This window comes from Meleagris gallopavo, chromosome 1 (genome assembly GCF_905368555.1).
Source record: "Meleagris gallopavo chromosome 1, MGAL_WU_HG_1.1, whole genome shotgun sequence".
Taxonomy (NCBI): Eukaryota; Metazoa; Chordata; class Aves; order Galliformes; family Phasianidae; genus Meleagris; species Meleagris gallopavo.
Window position 1 is genome coordinate 14,721,787 of NC_139404.1, and position 21,672 is coordinate 14,743,458.

Here is a 21,672-nt window from a genome sequence, read left to right on the forward strand (position 1 = left end):
ACAATTTAGGATTGGTATATGATGTTACAAACAAAATACCAGAGACAAAGATACTGGAAATACATTGATAAAAGAATAATGCAGCAATGTGCTGTAAGCAATGCTACTAATACAGCTCAAAATAATTCTTATGAAGAAATGCAACTGGATTTTAAATTTCAAATAATGCTTTTGTGAATTTGATTCACATATTAAATATCACTTGGTTTAGTTAAATATCTTGCTATTTTTACTCTGTGAATTTCTGTGTAAGACATACGACATCCTTACTTAAACTACATTGAAACTATAGTTGCATTTGAGACAGCCTCTACACTGTACAGAACTAACAACATTACCATTTGTATGAATTCCCAAGAGGTATCAATTAATTCACTCACTAACAAGTATGATAAAAAATGCTGGTAAATAAAAAAAACCCACAACATATTTTCTTTGCTTCTGTCATCTAAAACATATTCATAACACAAATCAGACTTCCAAAAACCTTTGGTTAATTCGAAATACAGTGGATGCTGTATTCTGCATACAGCAAATCTAGCTAAATGTAGACAACATGGACAATCTTGGGGATTAGCAGAGTGGCAGTAGAAAAATGCTGAAGTACAACATTTTTAGTACAAAAATGCAATGTTACTAGATTCAACCAAGACTCACAGATGTTCTAATGTACTTTGTCATACAATGCAGAACTGAAAGGATTTATACATTCAGAAAGTAACATCATTGTTTCACTGCTGATTAAATGATCCTTTCCATACTATAGCAAAGACCATTCTGGATAACAAAAACATTCTCTCTGCTGTTATGCTATAGTCCATTTATGAATGCTACTCTCACCCTTCCAGCAATAGCTGTTCGAGGTTTTCAGCAACATTTGCAAGAAACTCAGGAATGCCCATTAGCTGATTGTATGAAAGATTAAGTTGCTTTAGGGTTGGACATCTGAGATGTGGATCCAAAGCAAAGGAAGGTCCAATGTCATTTCGAGAGATATCAAGATATGCAATACAGTTCATTTTCAGCAAATAAGTAGGAAAAGAAGTAAATCGGTTGCTGTGCAAATCCAAGTAAGTCAAGCATTTCAAGTTCTGAAAGTAAAAAAGAGATGTTAAGAAAAAGTGAAATGAAAACATGAATTTATAAGTTTTAAACTGATTTATGCTTTACACAGTTTATTACTTGACATTTGTCTGACTACGAAAAATAGCAGAAAATATAAGTAATACTAATGTAACCAGTAATATTTCTATTAAGGAACAAAATATAAGCATTATTTAAAATCATTTAGCTCGGTTTCATAAAATTTAACAATTGTGAACTGCCTGCAGGTCTCAGTTTCATTTGTTATGTTACTCAGTGTAACATCCTAAAGCTGTTCCCTGATGTAAACAGTCCCATGAAAATGTTTCTGTTTCCAGCTGCACTTAAATCCTGAATGAAAGCAAGAAATGTATGAAGCATGCCAAAATATACACCCATACTCAAGAGTGGTATTTTTTGAGTAGGTAGTTAAAGACAAACTATTTACTCTAACTAATCTAAATTTATATTATATAAAATTATGCAGCACTACCTCACACAGTTGTTCCGGAATGTTTGTAAGAGCATTTTGGTGGAGCTCCAGTTTATCAAGATGTTCCAAGTGACTCATTAAGCTGCTGTTCTGACTGATGGCATCAATGTTCTCCAGCTCATTTGAGGAAAGATCAAGTGATTTAATACATTCCTTCTCTGAGATCAATGAGGAAAGACTGTCTGAAGGTCTTAAGTGCAGTGAGCTTTTTGAGATTCCTTCTATAAAAACAAAGACATGGGAAAAATAGCATGATTTCACTTAATACAAAACTAAAATTCAGATGAATCAGACTAGGATCTAGATACACAGTAGACAGAGAATGTTTGTATATTAGTCAAGTCCAAATCCATGCAGATTTCTGAGGAGACAGAAATTTAAGAGACAGCAGGGAAGAGACAAAGGCTTGTGCACTGCACAACAGGGATAGTTTTTGAAAACTAAGGCACTCATGAAATTACATTGTCTGTACAGTTCTACTTAAATTGTTTGAGAAGTCCAGGAAAAGATTTCGCACTATGTAGGCACTATTTGTACTCTATGGTAGCATTTAAATACGTACCCTCCTCTTCGTAAACAAATATATAATCTAACTATGCTTGTGAAAGCATTAAAGATTAAACAGCACTATATATGCTAAATTGTATAGTTTACTTACTGGAAGGTTCATCTGAAAGCAATAATTTTCTTCTTTGTTTCACTAATGGCTCATAATCTGAGCCAGGTCCCTGGAAAATTCCAAAACAGAATGAAAATAAACAATAGGTATAGAAGTATGCAGATAAATAAAATGATTTGAATTCAGGAAATTTCTTTTAATGTTTCTTTTAATCAGAACTTCCAGGTGGAAAACAGGGAGACCAAGCTTTTTAACACTAAAAATAACAACAAGTTACAGATTTATAAAACTTACTGATTCATGCACTATGAAACTACAGTAGATGTTAGAGTGCAAAGAATATAGTGCATTTTTAACAACCTAACATGATTTGCACTGGAGTGGGGCGATAGGATGAAGAACAGAACTTTCCTTACACTTGATTATTATGTTTTACGCTGGGTAACACAAATGCTTTTTCAGAAGGAACCTGGGATGAATACAAACGTGGCTTACCACAGAGTAGGAATGTCGTGGTAAAGTAGGAGAACCTCTTTGAAAAGCAAGTTCTCTACAATGTAAATCAGCAACTGCAATGGAATTGGACTTCTTTTTTCTAAAAAGTGAGCCTTCGCTTCCTAGGACAAAGAAATAATACAGGAAGATAGGTAAATAACATGTATTCAAATCTGAGGCTCAGAATTCAACTGCAAGATACATGCTGACATACAAAGGAGAGACATATTTCAAAAGATCGATAACAGCAGGAACTCAGTGGTTAACTGTGTGTGCAACCAGCCTAGAATATTAACATGTTTTAGAGTACAGGTGCCATGCATACCTGATATACTCAGCATACAAACTGCAGTTTTTTATACTGGTGATTTATCACTTAAAATTTCCAGCAAGGTTATATTATTATACAACTTGTAACACATCTTTGTGCTACTGCAGTGGCAATAACTTTTTAATATGGAAAAAGTCTATATTTAAATTGATGCTTTTGTGCTTCCATATTTACTGAGAATGAAACACCAAAGGTAGTTTTTTAACTCCTAAAAGCCCTCTTGTTAGCAAAACCTGTATTCTTTTTTACCAGTTTACATAAGACTTCAAAACTTTCTGTGTGGAAATAATGCCTATCAGTAACATCTGTCTGTGGTACACAGTCCTACAGAAATGAAAAATGGTGCTGAATGATGTCAAGGAAAAGAACAGAAGAGAATGAAAGAAATCCTTAGGATTCTCTGATTACAAAATTCAAATTCTTCATCTGTGATGTCTTTAACATTTCTAAAACATGACAGTGTCTTCTGAATTAGTAAAAGGCATTTATAAGGCTCCTTACTGTTGTTATTAAGTAATATGAATAGAAATGCTGCCTTTTCTAAGTCAAAGGCACATCATGTTTTTGACATGGCTATCAAGAACAATGTTGGACTGATCATAGATTTGTCATTTACACTTTCTGATCAGTTGGATACCTCTGGGATAGGACTTATTCCACCTCATTTATTTGTTAACAATATAATTCTTTATACTGAACTTAATTGTGCTCTTTTCATTTATATACAAGCCAGGGAACAGAGCATTTCTGAATCACAGTTACCTGACTTCAAGCTGAGACAAATGTGCTCCTGAAGCACTTGTGCCTTTGCCATGGTCTACAGAGGAAGCATATAAGAATTGCTCAGAAACAGACATCAAAACAGCTGATGTAAGCTGACCTCAGAAGCAGGCATTAGCTAAAAATGGCTGGATGAATCCCATCCTTTCCATAAGAAAGCAACTGAATGTATTCCAGTTCAGAAAGAACTGATTTTAATGGATAATTGAATAAAACACTTCAGAGCACTACTTTTGCAGGCAAAGCATATACTTATTGACCATGAACTATTTTTCAGAGGTACCACAAACAAAATTTTAGATAGAAGCATATATACGTGTATGTATATATGTGTATATATATAAAAAAATATATACATACATATATTTTCCATGAGAAGTGTTTTATACCAAATACAAACAAACAACTGACAAATGATTTTTTTAAATTATATTTTCCTCAGCTGGTAGTCTTACAATTGCCTAAATAATTTGAAGGGATTCACATTTACGGCCTCACCTCAGTATACTAAACTTGGACTATTAAAAAACAAACAAACACAGTTACCTTCACTGTCAATATCATCACTCGAAGGAAAAACAGTGTCCACTAATGGGTCAGAAATGAAATCCCAATCGTAGTTTTTATCCACTCCGTCTTCAGAGAAGTTTAGATCAGAACAAGTTCTTGATCTATCCTCAGAAATATTCTTCATCTGGTATTTAAGCACCATTCTTGCCAGTGCAGAACCTGCATCTGTATGTATCAGAAACCGAGAAGGTAACACATCCTCTGAAAAATGCATACAGCTCAAAAAATAACAGAAATACTTGATTTATTTTCAAGGTTTTGCAGATTTTCTGCAACCAGCTAAGCACTATGAAGAGAGTCTCAACCAAAGGTCTTGATCTAAAACAATTAATATTACCAAGAGATATTAACACATGTACTGTAGTAAATTCTGTGTACACTCACTTTGTTTTCTTGGAGGAGTAAGCTTATCTGGGAACAAAGGAATGAGCCAGGAAGGCTCAAGTCTCCCAATACCAAATCCTCCAAGACATATACTGCTGTTGGCAACATCAAGGCTAAGCTTCTTTAAGAGTAAGCTGATGATTTGGCTATCTCCTCTCTTTATACTGATGGTTAAAGCACTCCGAACATCCTGCTCTCGAGCACCGTTGGCTAATAGCAATTCCACCAGTTTAGGATTATTTCCTTTTTCACAAACCTAATGCAAGAAAACAATTAACAAGTTTATGTGAGGGACTCAGACAACAACTGAGATTGCAGTAAGAGACATTCTCAAATTTAGATTCATTCTGTTTTTAGGACTGTGCTCCCTTTTCAATTACACAATTCCTTGTGCCTCAGGGCTTAGTGAATTGCACTTAACCACCAACTCCCATTTTCATGAAATCTTAACCAAAATACAGCAAATGCTTGAGCTCTGTCATTGCAATTTCTGCCATAAGCTCACAGAATTTTCAGGCAAAAATTAATAATGATCTACATTGTTTTGTTATTGAATGTAGCTTAATGGAAAAAAAACAACACTCTTAGTGTCAGCAGGATATCAGATGAAAGGGCAACAATGCTGAGACTCATCATGCTTTGCCTAGAGCTAGGGACTCAAGCCTACTAGCTTCAGCTCAGCTCCTTCCGGTCTCTCAGCCTGCATTGCTACACAGAACAGTGTTGATTATGAATGTTACAAATATTTTTAGAATTAATGCCAAATACTTCAGTATTTTCCGTTGTGGTTGACTAACACTAATTTGCCTGCTTCAGACTCCACGGACGGATGGTCTGCTGAAAATCCATCTGTGCTAGATGACAACCCAGACAGCTCTGCTGGCAGAAGGCTTCATGGGCTTCATGAACACTTACTGATTTACTTTAGGCAGTACTTGGTTTGACACTAAAACAAAACATACAGTTTCTCCAAATTTTCTTTTTTAAAGACAGTCACAGTTAGCAGGGAATATTATATGCAGATGGGAACAGCCAATACTAAGGCCAATAGGTAAGACACCAGTGTGTTTCAGATAGTTCAGGTTCTGTATGTGAACACTGGATAAAGCACTTTGCAGCTAGTGTGTGTGCAGTCATTCTAAGATACTACGTTACTGTAGCTATGTTAATAGAAAGCCTTAAATCAGCAAAAGAACTGATGACTGTAATGATCTATAAGTACAACACAAAGTAAGAGATCACCATCAGGCATTTTAGAAAAAATCTTCACTGCAGATCTAGCAGAGTGGAACTTTATTGTGGCACACTGAAATCTATTTATGCATAGTGTTGTCTGTTGGGCTGTGTTTCTGCCGGGCTGTCTGCACTTTGGCTTCAGAGTGCTTAGAATGAGCTGAATTTGTAAGATCAGGTCATGAACTGGGCTCTAATGGGCTTGATGCCATCTATGCATAATCAGTTCAGAAAAAAAACACCTGGAAGTTTGAAAAGCTTGAACTCGTCTCAGCTGAAGTCTTCTTCCTCAAAAATACTCTGAAGCTAAGTCAGTACTTGCGTGAACCCTGGTTTGCATGTGAGCAGGGTGAAGGAGCAGAAAGCATGACTTTAAAGTGAACTTACATCAGAACTGAGCTAGCAGTGTGGACATGTTCTAGGTGACAGTAACCACGAGCCTCAGAGAAGTGAAAAGGGTTTTAGTGAGTATCAAACCAGGCCTGAAGTCACCAGGAATAGCAACGGCTGTCAACACCTAGGTCACAGTCAGACTGCCTTAGAGAGTGCCACTGTATATATAAAGAGAAAGGAACCCAAAAGCAGAAATTTTAAAGCAATGAATCTACATATATTTTCACATATTACCTGATAGATCAAAGAGCTTGTCTTTGTCTTCTTGTTAATATCAGCTCCCAGAAGAAGTAAACATTCAGCCATAATACAGTTGTACTCAACACATGCTTTTTCAAGCATCATATTTTTTAAATCATCATTTTCAGCTATTTTAGCAAAGCATTTACAACACAGGCTTTGAAACTGAATGGGAACACAAACAATCAAAGTTAGGGCAAAAAAAGCACCGACATTTTTCAAGATGTGGAGCAGTCAAAAGAGAAGATGATACATACCTGTCGATCTCGTTGGTTGGTGAAGCACATAGACATTTGGTAGAAGATTACTGTGTCAAACGATTCATTTATCAGCAGCTTGGCAAAACAAGGTGAAAAACCAAGAATTGACAAGATTGCATGAAATCCCTATGAGCAGAATTAAAAGACTGTAAGTATAGTGTTTAAAATGTGTAATTTTCAAACAAAATTAAATTGTGACCTAAAAATACAGACTTTATTTTTCATGTTTTGCTGTTAAACATGCAATAACTCATAAACTGATAGAAAGCAGGAAGACCTGGTGTTTTTGTGTTTTTAGAGCTGTAGTGTCACGCTTGCTTAGCTGACCCACTTGAGCAGTTATTAACTGACATTTTGAAAAGCCCAATTATGCACAGTAATATCTGACAACCTCCTGCCTGACACATGTACTCGTGATTTCCTGAAAATTGTACAGAGGAAACAATCTGCTTTTAAGAAGATGCATCACGTATCCTAATGTGTTGCTCCAGAGTCCTTGATTTTGAAAAAAATGCATAGAAAAATTGAAAAAATGTAGCTAGAAATTAAAAAGAAAGATAAGATTATCCTGTGATTCTGCAAGTAAAGTTCACCAAGGAGGGTGAAGTGGGTAAACAATGGACACTAATTCAAACCTCACTGAGAATAAATGACTTTATTTAACTTCCTTATTTATCCACATTATTTTGATGTCTCTCTATACTGCTTCCTAAGCAAAACTTAGAAGCTGTGGGGAAAAAAAAAAAAAAAGTAAAAAAAAGGAGCCTGCACTTGTGATATTTCCAGATTGATTTGAAACAGAAGTGCAGAAACTTTCATAAGCTGATCTCATAGGGAAACTTCATTCCACCAGAAAAATTAAACTGGTAACAAACAGGGAAAGTTCCCAAGGTAGAGGAAACAGAACTTTCAAACAAGGGGACTGAATGCATATTCTCAGGATAGAATAAAGAGAATTCTGTTTCCATACTCAGAAGTAAATCCAAAATCTGTCACTCTGACTTAGAATTCCAGTAATATGCTTTTTTATTCAAAATTCTTAATCTAAGCTCATTGACAGTGACAAGGCTGTGAACCAAGATGCGTTTATTACTTTTCAAAAAAGAGTGATGAATACAACAATGGTGGTTACTCTACTAAATGAGTATTGATCAACAAATGATGGACAGTGACTGAAAAATCTGTTCTAGTTAGCCAGATAGACATCCAAATTTAAGCTTATATAGTCTGGAATTAATATGTGCCTCCATAAAACCCATCTCTATGACAATCATATTGACTTAAAGGCTTATGCTAATCTAATAATTGCAGTAAAATAAAAAAGAACTAAATAAATAATTTTGCCTCAACTATATAACTACATCAAAATAATTTTATAAAGTTTTGTATTATTTTTTTAATCTTTGTAGGTAGAAATAACACATACATGCATCTGGATTTCAGTGACCTCTTTAAATCGTCGCAGAGTAGAAACCAGAACAGTTGCCAGGACATGCATAGTTGCAATACACAAACTCTTTCTTGTAATCAAAAAGAGCAGAAGACTCAAACCCAAACTCTGTATGTCTTTAAGAAAAAAGAAAAATTAATAAAGTTGATTGTTCAGACATTCTGAGTGGAATAAACCCGTGGCCTCAGTAGAGTATCACTGTTAATATTCTAGACAGTTATTTGCATTTCCTATTACAGGGGGAAGCATTACGAGAGAGTGGATGAACCTGGAGACTATACAGTCCTGCTACCTTTTCCTGCCATGTAACACCTACTCCATATCCAGTACTAAAGGGCGTAATAATCAGGTAAATGATTGTATGGTTCATCAAATCCCTCCTACAACATCACTCACATTTAACTAACAAAATATCTTCCATACCTTGTTCATCTGGATACATCTGCAGGGTGTGAAGCACAGTGTCAGTGGCTCCTTGCTGTGTTAAAATTTCTAAAGCACCAGTGCACTCAGCTACAGAAGTAAGTAGTTTTAATCCACACCTCTGAATGCTAGGATTTCCAATAAACTAACAGAGAAATGAATAGAAATTCAGATCAACAGTCTGTTTTGCTATAATGGCAATAGAAGAGTTGCTAGTGATTACTGTTCTTAAAGTATGCAAAATTACTGATATGACAATAAATAAATTACAATTACAAAGATTTTCTTTTCAATTACTTTTTCAGCTCCTTATAACCTCCTTAGATTTCTACCAGAGATTGGGATGTTTTTTTCCTCAGTTTCATTACAACCACTCACAAGTTGGCATTGTTTTCACAGGAAAAGGAAATGAGAAAATGTACTTTATTTATGATTAAACTGGAACAAACATGGGGTTCTGTGAAAACAGTGACAAGTGACAAATATGAACCCTTTATAAAGTTACAAAAAGAAGTTATGAAGCAATATAGTAGGTATCGTAATATAGGTATCAAGATTTGAAGTTTTGATTTCCATTATAAAGCAATTCAATGGTTTATTTGTGATTATTTATCACAATTTTTCCTCACTCTTAGATGGAGAAAACCTAGATAAAGCCTAGGTCTGAAGGTGTGTGTGGATGTCGTAGTGACTCGCAATGTTGCAAAATTATTTCAGTGAGCTCATGCCCATCTCCTTCCTTATTCCTTCTCTACTATTTCATAAAAATACGAAAATTTCTAGCCCTTCTGCTTGATAATGTAGTAACCAAAACCACAAACCCTCAGGGTAAAAAAAAGCATGTAAGATGGTCACAAAGCACTGAAAACTAAAACAATCTGAAGTAAAAATTTAATTCCTGTTAAGTCCAGTTTCCTATTATCTTCAGGTCAAGAAATGTCAGGAGAAAATTATGGAATTGAACAGTGCAAAGAATGGAGATATTGAGAATCACTGCTAGATTAAAAGTAAGGGAGTATGTATCAACAGAAGCCATATTAAAGAGCCTCTCATTTCTATGTGTAGTTGAGGCAAAGATATGAGAACACCTTTTGTGTATAAAGTAGTCCATAAACAAAATCACAAACTGCCTACTTGAAGAAAAAAAAAAAAACCCAGCAATGTTTTTATAGGTATAAATTAGAATTACTGTATAAAGAAGAAGATCTAATGTACTCTAGAACAAAAAGTATGAAAAAAAACTCCCAACAATAAATGAAACTGAAGGTTGGGACTGATGTGATTAAATAAACCGTAAAATGACTGTGGAATTAAAAATTATAAATGATTCATCACTGCATATGCAAAACAGGGACAAAATTCATTAGGATGAAGCTTTAACTATACCCTGTTCAAAGCACCAAGCACCAACGAATGAGTTCCCTCCAGCAGACACTGGCTTTTAATGACTTTTACTGTAAGTGTGAAAGCAGCATCTCCCATATTTCTGGAAGAACTGTTCTGATCATTCTTCATATCTGAAACAACAGAAAGCAGGCTTCATCAGATGAACAGATTTAATATTCTCCCCAGTATTAACCCAATATTACTAACCCAGTACTACAACTAAATTGAAGCAAACAGCCTAAATGACTCAGCAGGTGTATTTCTGATTTTTTATGATGTTTTCAGAACACTGTATTCACAGAAACAGGAGCCTCTGTGGATTTACACTGTAGTATTGATTACACCGTGTTTGAAATGACAGTTTCACCATATGTTTGTTCAGCACTTACTGTGAAAATGTAAAATCATGCCAAAGAATTTTGCCCAGGGTACACTGCAATACATTATTACTTCCTTGAGCTATGTGATTTCTTGGTGCTCCTGATTACTTCAGAATGCCTCTTCCTTCTTGGAAGGAGACATGATAAAGAAGCCACAAACTAATCATGCTTTTTCACTTGGCAGCACATCTGAGGGCAATTTTTACCCACAGATGACATCAGTGGGATGTGAAAGCAAATTAAAGAACACAAAATGGTCTATGAGATTTACTTTTCTTGTAGCCATCAGTACTTGGAGTAAAACGGCAGTACAGAAAGTCCTGAGATTTCCTTTAGAAGTCACTTCAGCATTCATATTCACTCCAATTACCCAAAATGACTTTTACACTTCAATTAATGTGCAAATGCCAATGCCCACTTTGCACTCCCTGTGTTTCATTACACTTCAGGAGGGTCTGTCTCACCTGAAGGATTCTCACAAAAAAATACCCTGGCCTACATGACAGAATAGATGTACAAGGTCTTTGGCACTACTAGGGTTACAACTCAATGAATAGAAAGAAACTGTAATCAATCTGCAAATTAGTGGAGTTGTAATTTCAAAGTTATTGGCTTTGCAAATATTCAACTAAAACTGCTGAAAGATAACTGCGTAACATTGGGAAAAGAAAAAAAATCAGTACCACATGCCTGTACACACACACTTAACATTGGGGAAAAACTGGGATACACAGCAGTAAACAGTATAGGTGAGTTAAAAATTTCCCCAAACTCTATTAAAGGTAAAGAATAACACATTTTTCCATTTGTAGATTGTCCTTAAAGAGTTTTTTGGGGGGAAAGAAACAAATTCAATTCATTCTCATCAATTTAGTTTTTCCTTTACTGTTAAAAATGGTGTATAGTAGCATATTTCATGTTGCTGAATCACTGTCTTGGTGTCAGAAATCCAATTTTGCTGTTCCTCTCAAGACACACCACCAAAAAAAGCTATGTTGATATCATTATCACTGCTTGCTCTCACTAAAAGATCGTCTATGATAAGAGTATACAACCACAGCAACAGCTCCACAGTCATTCCCTTCATTCTTTACAGCAGAGGTAAGCCATCACTGATGAAATCAAAGGGATATCAGCAGTGATAATTTTGGCCTGTTGCTTTCTATGATTTTATCTTGAAAAATCTTAAAGATTTAGAGCTGCTGTGTTAAACATGCAACTTTGGTAGTTTTTTTGGTAAAGGCTGTCACATAAGATAAGAAAGATTAAAACCCAGCTATCTAACTAAATTGCCCAATGTGGTGTATGATGCCACACTGATTACGTTTTTAGACAACTTACCAGGCATCATAAAGTGTAAAAGGACTCGAAGTGCTTCCAGTTGTACAGATAGTGATTTCTCATGTTTTCTCATGGCTTTTACAACTTCAGATGCAGCTACTGTCATTATATCCAAATGAGGGAAACTGAAAATGTTATTTTTAACATGAATAAGAATACTGCATTTCTAAGTTGTACATACATTTGCTTCTTTCTCTTAACTGTTAATCTCTGTGTGATATTCCTTTTGAACACTGTAAGTATGTTTTAGCTGCATAACAAATATGTTATTTTCATGCCATTACATGAATGCAGAGTATGTAATTAATTCAGTTTGAGACAACTGTGAGGTAATCTTCAATTCAGTCCAGAATATTGATACACAGAGTATAGTACTTCATTCAGATGAATGGTGGATTTACATATTTCACTTTGATTCTATGTGAGAAGATACATCTTCCCTAACTTACTGCTCTCAGTTGCCATAAAATACTGATGATTTGCCAGATACATGCAGAATAAACAGAAAAATATCAATCACGTTAGGCTCAAATTTTGAAGAAAAAAAGCCTTTGTGGCCAAAAGCCACTAATTCACTTCTAAGGTAATTTTTCTTCCTTTACTTTATAAAGCATTTTATTCCTACAAGCATGATTATGGAAGTTTTGAAATTTTCTTCCTTATAAAATCAAATTATTTGTAAAAAGCTCTATGAATATATATTGAGCCTGTAATTTTTTCAATGACAGCTTAGCATATATATAGATTTGAAGAAGGCTGGAAAAACTTGGCAAGACGTTTGGAATGGAATCACGTTTCCACCCTATGCTAATGTTTCTGAGTCACAGGTTGTTTTGCACTCATGTTCTAGAGCATTTGCAAAAGCCAATACAAAAGAAACATTATCACAATTTTTTTATTAAATGGAGTTAATATTATGGAAATTTTCTTACCTATCAAGGGAATTTAGTGTGGCTAACAAGAGAGGCTAGATGCGATTCAGTGTCAGCCTAGTCAATTCTAACATATGTGAAACAGACAATAAATTAAATGTAACCAATTACAGCAGCGCATCTCTTTGCAGCAGACCTTCGCTTTGGAAGCGGCCGTGTTATCTCTCAGTACATTACCTTCCTTCAAAAACATGATTCAGAATTCTGCAGGCGCTTTCAGCCACTTCAGGAGAATGTGGGTGTTTCTTCATTATCTCCAAGACATTCATGTGTATTCCTTTAGCCAAAAGTGTCTTCCTAATATTTACTACAACACAAAACAGCAAGCCTCACATAAGCAAGTATCTCACTCTCTCTCTCTGTAGAGATCTCAAAAACAACAGAACTGCTAACTTTTTTCTTTTTGATTTTCTTCCTCAAAATCATACATGCTGTAGAACTGTCAGTTAAAATGGGAAACGATTCAAGCTGAAGCCAAACTCAATTTGTGTATCTTAAGCAAAAACATTACAACCCCTGAGGTGACTAATAAGTTTAAATACATCTGCTATCTTTACTTGCACAAAGTTAGCTTAAAGGAAGGAGAATATATTGCTTTACTTTTATTTACTTTTTACTTTTATTTGTAAGATGTTTATTCTTAAAGAATAAAAGTTCCAAAAAAGCTTCTAACTTTCAAGGTAAGACTTAAAAAATGAAATATTAACCCACTCTAATTACTTTTTTAACACATCATTTAATATCCAAATACCCAAGCACATGCTGTAGCTATAACTGTAGCCACTACAGATCAGAATATTATAAAAACTTTCCTTAATATCAGGGCAATTATCATCAATTCTTGTCATTCCCAGATCTATGCATCCATTTCAGATGGCTAATTAATGCAATATTACACTGTATGATAGGGTTTTGCTACACTTCTTTATGTCTATCTTTTCTGGTGCAAACACCTTAATTTGGGGTGGAGAAAAACACCTTAATTTGGGGTGGGGAAAAAGGAAGGAAAAAAAAAAGACAACATGAAAATTGGCTGTGGATTTCTAATTGGAATCAGAGGCCTACTTTTAAGTAACCCATATGAAAGTATCTGGTCTAATATATAACAGTATGTTACATTTATGAGATTTCTCCCTGTAGATACATATTCTTGTAATAAATAACAAAAACTCTTCACTGTTACATTGTTATATTGGGTGGCTCAGTGATAAAACAATGCTTTCTCACCTAGAGAATGGTAATTAACTGTTAGTGTTTATCTTCCTATCTAGTCAGTGGTTATCAATGTGCAGTCTACAAACCACTTGAGGTCCATAACCATGTCAATGGATTCTGGGAAAGGTATCTAACAAAAGAAGGCCAACTGTCAGTAGGCTTAAATATTCTACCCAGAGGTCCACATCTCCACTGAAAAATTTTGAGGGGGTCTGCAAATTGAAAAAAGTTAGGAAACCAAGTTAGGGGACATAATCAGGATTGAAACAATCTTGAAAACTGTTATGTATATGCTTAGGTTCCTACACATGATTTGATTCACTGCAGTCAACAGGACTGCTCAAATCCCCTGTATTAAGCAAGAAAATAGAATTTGTCAGTAATCGTTAATGGTGTGAGTTTCAACAAATACTGCTCTTGGTGAAGTCTGAACACAATAGATACTTAAATAAGCATATAAAGAGGTGAGCCTCTCCATATCTTCTGCAATTGCAACACAACTGCTGCTTGGGGTGGCACAGAACTCCCCAGTGCAGATAACCCATCCAAAGAAAAAAGACAGCTTTTTGGTCATTTATTGAGACTTGATAGCTCATTTCAAGTCCCAAAGTGTTCACAGTGAACACATGTAAAACAGCATGAGATTTTTTTTTTTTTTCCCCCCTTCAGGTCACTCTTCTTTAATTAAAGATTCCTCTTTACTTCCACATAGACTCCTCAATACTAGCTAAGAGCAACTTTTCCAAAACAAGAAATAAATTTCCTACTGAACACAACAAAAAGTTACACAAAAACACAAAATAATATTCTAATCAATTTGAACACTGTATTCAAACAATAGCACACTTTAAACACTCTTCAGTACTATAGCAATACTTTCATGTGGAATTAGGAAGCAAAGATAGTTAAATTCCCTTACCATTCTGTTGTGACAAAATTGCCAAGGTACTAGCTGCTGCCTGAAACACTTCTTTGGAAGAGGAGTGCATCAGCATGGACAGCATCACTGCTCTATCTATGGGGAACCTTTCACAGAGAAATAAATCAGCATACATTGACCGTATTACAGCAGTTACTTCCAAGCAATTTCAGGTGCAGAAAGGAGTGAAAAAACAGGCTTATCAAATTTGGAATGATTGATATTAGCACAAACTCTGAGAAAAAGTATAAGTGAAATGAAAGTCTGTCTTACGCATGCCTAGATTCTCCCTGATGGGCAGCACTCTCCCTACCGTGCCCTTTTATCTAACTTGTGGGAGAACACGTGCTGCTTTTCCATACTCACATCCTAATCTTCTCTATTTTTCTCACTCCTACATCTTTAATACTCCCTATTCTTGTTGCACTGAAGAAGTTTCTTGTGAACTGTACAAATTAGTTCTATTAGATTGTGTTCTGATCCTTAATTAAAACACTAGCAATTTGGCTTGAGTAGAGGTTAGCATACTTCACGATAAATAAATTTTCCATGTTGGTTGCCATGCATTTGGTTGTCATGCATTATAAAACAAGTAAGAAAAATAAAAATAATTAGAAACATAAGACATAAATAGAAACATTTAGACAACATTAGAAACACTTCTTCATAAAAGAAATAAAGTTAAAGGTATTAACACTGACTGATTATCTCCATCTCCAATCTTCTCATGAAGACTACGTTGATATAGAAACAGATTTTTCAAAGCCCAGCATGCAGCCTCCTAAATCAAACAAGAGGAGAAAAAAGGATTAAGGAGATACGTTTTAAGAATAACAAAATAAAATCTAAAAATCTCCAAGTAGGTGAAGTGATTTTCATTCTATGCCTATAGCAGGAGTGTTGAAACTAGATGATCCAAACCATGCCATTCTATGATTCTATAAAAAAATACAAGTGGCTTCATGTGGAAATACAACAAAATACTGACTTGCCAGCTGGGGTAGGCCGGAGTTACAAGCACATGCCACACTCTCATTATTTGATTTTTATTTTGAGATTCATTTTAGACCAGCATTAAGTCTTCTTTCGATGGGTCTGTGTTTTGCTGCCAACAAGTTTTTGTGTTACCAAGGTTCCAGGTGGTAATTCTTAACCATCTACTTACATTTGATCCAAAGACTGAAACTGGTTCAGGTGAACAAAGGAAAAAGGGCAAAAACAGAAAGATTTTTTCCTATAAGCTGATCCAGTCCCTGAGGCCTTGTTTGTTTGAGGACACAGGGGAAATAATTTTGTTCCTAAACATTTCATTTAATGAGTAATGCAGTCTTTCCACACCCTTATTATTCAGAAGTTCTCACCAGTACATCTGTATTTTTCCGGTGCAGTTCCAATGCTCTGTAACATGCTTCCAACCAGCATAATTTTTCTTCCTCCTCCTCTTCTTTTCTTTCCTCTAAGTCTCGGTTTAAGAATATTGTTTCAGCTTGAAATACAAGATATTTGCAATCAATTCTTAATGTAAAGACAAAACATTTACATCTTAACCTTCCTGTAGTCATAGAGCCACTCACATTATCTATGTGGGAAAGTCAGTTGGAGGATTAATGTTTCCTAGGGAAGGGGAAGTCTTTTGACATAAGTTCTGTGACAGAACTGAAAAATATCTAATTGAAAAAGGGCTATAAAGGGAATCAAAAATTTTCTTAGATAGACCTTTAGTGTATCTGTAATTAGATAATTACATATCAGTCAAAGCTGAGGTTCTGAAAAGACCTGCACATATATGTTATGTTATATTATGTATTTACATACAGAACAACACACACATAAAATGTAACTGTGGTTCATTTGCACATAACCACCTATCACAGAGCCATCTTCACTCTGAAGAGTGAAACCATTTAAAAACACAAATTGAGGTTGCTGAGAGAAATATTTGGTCCCACAAAGTGCAAATTAATGTAAAATAAATCATCTTATACCTGTGATTTTCAGCATTTAAGAAAAAATGTATCAATGCTGACTATATTATTTGAAACTTACTGGAGTGTGTGATGATTTCTAACATTTGCTTTTTTGAGAATTGCTACATTGCATTTCTAGTGACTTCTGTATATCTCAAAGACTAAGAGGATCAGCTTTTTGCCACTGGCTGACTAACTTCTGTTTAAAAATAGCAACTGAGGTGTACTCAAGGAAAAGGTTAAGCATTTTAATTGATTTCAGAACTCAAGCACAAGCTCTGATTTAGTGTTGCAGTCAACTGGCACAGTGTGAGTACTGCTGTACATGGCAAACATGGCATCAAATTAGCATTGTTGTTTCCAGAATTTTTTTATTAAGGAGGGTGTATGGGGCTGCTGAATCACGGCCTGAACCTTTGATTGATCACCTGAGGCGAGCAATGAGTCAGCCACGGGAGCACAGGTGAAGGCAAATCACCTGTGCTGCAGGAAGGGGTGGAGCCTGGCTCCAACTCTCCTAGACCCATTTAAGAGCTGACTGCCGGCGGGGAAGGATCTCTCTGGAGATCCGCTCCATCAGGAGTTCATCTTGCAAGCCCAGGACAGGGTGAGTGACATTCTCTTATTTCTCCAATATAAATTATATTAGCCAAGCTCCTGGATATATATATATATCCATTGATTAAACAAAGGGATTATCCAACATTTGCCTATGAACAAGTAGGTTGCCCTGTTAGGATCTCTTAGCACAACTTCCCAGCTCTGAACACTCAGCAATATGGCATGAACACAAGAATGTCATACTATCGTATTAACAAAACAAACCTTAACTAAGCATGCAGAAAATCAAAACTATCTTATTTGAGGCTTTCACGTTAAAGAAATGGAATTAAGAACAACAGGAAATTAAATAATAAATATTAAAACATTGATCTCCCAATTTCCTAATTAAGTAATGTATTGATGTATTTAGAAATGAATTTACTCACTGAGAAGAGCTAAACAACTGAGAGCTGCAGCCTGTAACTTTGCATTTTCAGAATATGTTTTCACAGCCTTCACGATGACTTCTGGAACCTTATGTAACACAAGGATATTGAAAAAGTTTCCTGAAAATAGATTAAGATATTAAGTGAACATAAACACATACCTAGTTTTACACACATTTAGCATAAATTTCTCAACACGTAATGCAAAAACTGTGTGCAAACATTTGATGTATTTTTAGGGGCATTCACATAACATCGTAACATTATTTTATATGAGGAAAGAATAGGAGAAAGGAAAAAAAAAAACAACAACTGGAATCCAAGTTCTTTGTGATATTTTTGGTTTTTTAATAGAAAGAATGAGGCTTAATGCAAAATGAAATATATGCTGTCAGCAAAATAAGAAAGATGCAGTCTGTGTATCATTTGCAGACTTCCTGCCAGGAAGCAAAAGCAATCATGGTCTTGAATTCCTGCAATGATTTGATTTATCCTGCTAAGAGACTGTTTTAACCCTGTTTCGCCTTCTGATTTTGTCCTTGTAAAATAGATCAAATGTACCTTTGTAAATCCAGAACACATACATTGTGGAACAGTAGAAAGAACTAGCTTTTAATGATTCATGTATTTAAAGCACAGATTTTATCATAAGCTGTATGGCACATATTGTATGTTGAATATAAGGAATTCCACAAACCAAAGCAAGAAAAATAAAATAACTTCTCAATTTACTGTGAAAACAAATATCATGCAAAATACAGCAACACTCACGTGGTAAAACAGTTCAATAGCTATGGTTTCTAGTTTGATATTTAATTTTAACTATAGTTCATAACAATGAGAATCACATTAGCAGCATGAAAGTGAAATTCAAATCTGTATCAATGTTTCTCAAATACTTGAGAAATACCTGCATTTGAGCTTCAAAAATGGAATTACACACACAAGAAAACCTAACCCCACTTCTTTACCAGTCTCATGTGCTTGGCAGGAAGGACAACCTAGCAACTTCACACTTGTTTCCCTCACTGTCTGCTGCTGTGGACGCCTCTTCCCATATCCCTCCCAAAGTGTCAGCTTATCAAGAGGAAAGGCATCTGTTAAGCTGAAAGAAGAAGTAACAGATCTCGTGGCTGTTTAACTGTCACTATTGGTAGTCAGTAAACACTCGTGACAAATGCATGCTCCTGCCTGACAGGCCATGAAATCAGATTGGTTGCACATAGGGCAGGATCACAGCATGTCAACAGAGTTGCTGTGTCCTCACAAATGCTCTGTTACCATTCAGTTGGCCTTGCACATGAAGCTCTTCAAGGGTAACATCCCCTCTTGCCCAAGAGCTGCAAATACCACCTCAGAAACCACCACACTTTCTTGAAATGTTTATTTGGCTTTCTGGAGGGGAAGTGGAAGTTGCTCTGGTTTGCACTCAAGTTTGATCTGTATTCTGTACAATATCTGCATGAAGGAGAGGAAACAGATGGTGACAGGATGAGATTGATTTGATTACAAGACTTGTGCAGTGGTACCGGCATCTGCGGCAGCTTCAGGCCACCACCTGCAAGAAGTGGGAACTCTAACTTACGAGAAAGGGCTTGGCTGAGTGATGAGGAACCTGCCATGCAGCATAGGCTACTACTCCAGCTGCTACTCACAGTCTTTTTTAAAACAGTAGAGAGAAAAATATTTTCATTTGAACTTCCTGTTACATAATCCTTAGCAACTGCTCAGATCAGCTTACTACAACAGCAAGAGACAGCAGAGCTGAAAACAGGTATATCAAATCCCTTTTAGGCATTACTATTATTTTGCTTAATGTGACACCAGTTCTTGTCAGCTGAGATGGACAAAGGACTAAAGCCAAGAGAAGCCCAGCAAACTGCTTGTCTCATGGCTGCAGGCAGAGGGCCCTGCAGCAGGCACCACAACTGAGCAGGAATGAATGCAGCATGGGTCTTTGAATGCAGGAGAAAAACACAACCTTGGGGATCCCTTCTCTATCTTGCTTCTGCTATCATTCCATAGCAGAAGCAAGTTCTCGCATATCCAGCACTACCACTTCAAAAAATATTTTTAGGAGGACTTTTCTTCCATTCTATAATAATGTTATAAAGAATGGGAGATCTATTGATCTGCTAACTCTTTTCTCCAGGCTTGTCTGGCAGCTTCTGTCATTGTTACTAACGTTTATCACCAAAGATTCCATACTGACTGTTACTGTGTTACCTCAACACCTTCACATTGCCAGAAATACAGAGCAATATACACCCCTGAAGACTAACTGGCATAGTAGCCCTAGTTGGCTTTAACACTAGATGTCAGTAACTGATTCTTACACAGTTAGACTAAACTGACAAAAAAAGTAAATAAATTGTGAACTTACCCAAAGTAAGCTTATGCAACAAGCAGCAACATACTTCCTGAACAGTTTCACTATTGGGGAAACTTTTCATCATTTCTACTATAACATTGTAGCAGCGAACATTTCCAGACATGAGCACTTCAACATTGCTGGCTAAAGAAACAAACAAAAATTAATTTTTAAGAGGAAAAAAAACCCAGTAATTAGGTTGTAATAGAGACTTTCATTAAATAGAGTTAGAAAATAGATTCCATATTTTAACTTTTGCTTACAATTTGAAAAGAGGGTCGCATTTTTTTTTTTTAGTCTTGCCATAGAAAGCATTAATTAATGACTACTAACACTTGGAAATAATTCAGTAAGTTCAGAGTCCATATTAATTTTTATGGATTAGTTCCATTTCACACCATGCCATGTAACAGGAATCTCCTCAGTAACTACCAGTATATAAATACTTTCTTAAAGATGAACAGATTTAAAAATATTAATTCACTACTATATTTTACAGCATTATGATAAATATTCCCAGGCACGTACAGATGGGAAACAATTTAGATTTCTCTTTTCTAATAGATGTCATTTATTTGTTTTAACTGTGTTCCTCTTTCATTTTCTTTCATTTTTAGAGTGAAAGTCACCAAATCTAAATTTGGTTCAAATCACTTCTACCATAAGACTATTAAGTATTGAGGGCATAGAAGTATTCATCTAATGTTCCTATAATATTTTGAAAGTCAGTTCAAATTCTGTATTTCACAGAATCAAATAATGGTTGAGATTGAAAGGGACCTCTGAGATCAACTGGAACAACCCCTCTGATCGAGCAGGATCACCCTGAGCCAGAACCATGACCAAATGGCTTCTGAGTATCTCTAAGAACAGAGATTCCACAGCCTCAATGGGCAGCATGTGCCAGGGCTCAGTCACCTCACCCTATTTACAGTTGATTATGCAGGTCAGATAGAGAAATCAATGGGACAGTCAAATTATCCAGTAAAATGATGGAATGCTATCCTTTGCTATAGAGGACAGCAATCTTGCATTTAGTAATTATAAACAAAATAGCATTACATTAATTACAATTAAAAACACTGCGCATGAAAGCATCCTAGCAGTAGATAATGTTGGACAAAATCCTGGCCCCAACAAATGAAAGAGAATCCTGTCACTGACTCCAAGAGAGTTCAGATCTGCTCTACAGAAGCCTACAAACTTTCTTAATATTCTTTTCAACAGCTTGGCATTCCTGTATATAGTGATTTTCTGCAAATCAAAACAGGAAGTTCTGGTGAGAAGCATTTCTGAATCACTCTGTTAGTGAAGGAAGGTACTTTTTGCAATGCTTTTAATATAATGGTGGTTTAGTAAGATCATTCTTAACTGGAAAATACTTTTTGAAGTTTTGCACACTTCACAAGAAGTCATCA

The 21,672-nt window shown here is 35.6% G+C and overlaps 1 protein-coding gene across 3 annotated transcripts in view; it reads right to left on the reverse strand.

Moving 5' to 3' along the window:
• The window catches only part of LRRK2 (leucine rich repeat kinase 2), a 63,717-nt gene that overhangs the window by 29,896 nt on the left and 12,149 nt on the right, over positions 1 to 21,672 (reverse strand). For all 3 annotated transcript variants that reach the window (XM_085217432.1, XM_010728672.3, XM_085217435.1), the window contains 18 exons: positions 20,267 to 20,398; positions 17,884 to 18,003; positions 16,289 to 16,413; positions 15,629 to 15,708; positions 14,928 to 15,034; positions 12,971 to 13,100; positions 11,862 to 11,986; positions 10,141 to 10,271; positions 8,755 to 8,899; positions 8,308 to 8,447; positions 6,879 to 7,007; positions 6,616 to 6,786; positions 4,756 to 5,011; positions 4,348 to 4,536; positions 2,691 to 2,812; positions 2,235 to 2,304; positions 1,577 to 1,797; positions 841 to 1,091 (listed from right to left, as the gene is read on the reverse strand). In XM_085217432.1, coding sequence (XP_085073558.1) covers positions 841 to 1,091; positions 1,577 to 1,797; positions 2,235 to 2,304; positions 2,691 to 2,812; positions 4,348 to 4,536; positions 4,756 to 5,011; positions 6,616 to 6,786; positions 6,879 to 7,007; positions 8,308 to 8,447; positions 8,755 to 8,899; positions 10,141 to 10,271; positions 11,862 to 11,986; positions 12,971 to 13,100; positions 14,928 to 15,034; positions 15,629 to 15,708; positions 16,289 to 16,413; positions 17,884 to 18,003; positions 20,267 to 20,398 — 2,644 coding nt within the window. The remainder of the gene's footprint in view (positions 1 to 840; positions 1,092 to 1,576; positions 1,798 to 2,234; positions 2,305 to 2,690; positions 2,813 to 4,347; positions 4,537 to 4,755; positions 5,012 to 6,615; positions 6,787 to 6,878; positions 7,008 to 8,307; positions 8,448 to 8,754; positions 8,900 to 10,140; positions 10,272 to 11,861; positions 11,987 to 12,970; positions 13,101 to 14,927; positions 15,035 to 15,628; positions 15,709 to 16,288; positions 16,414 to 17,883; positions 18,004 to 20,266; positions 20,399 to 21,672) is intronic.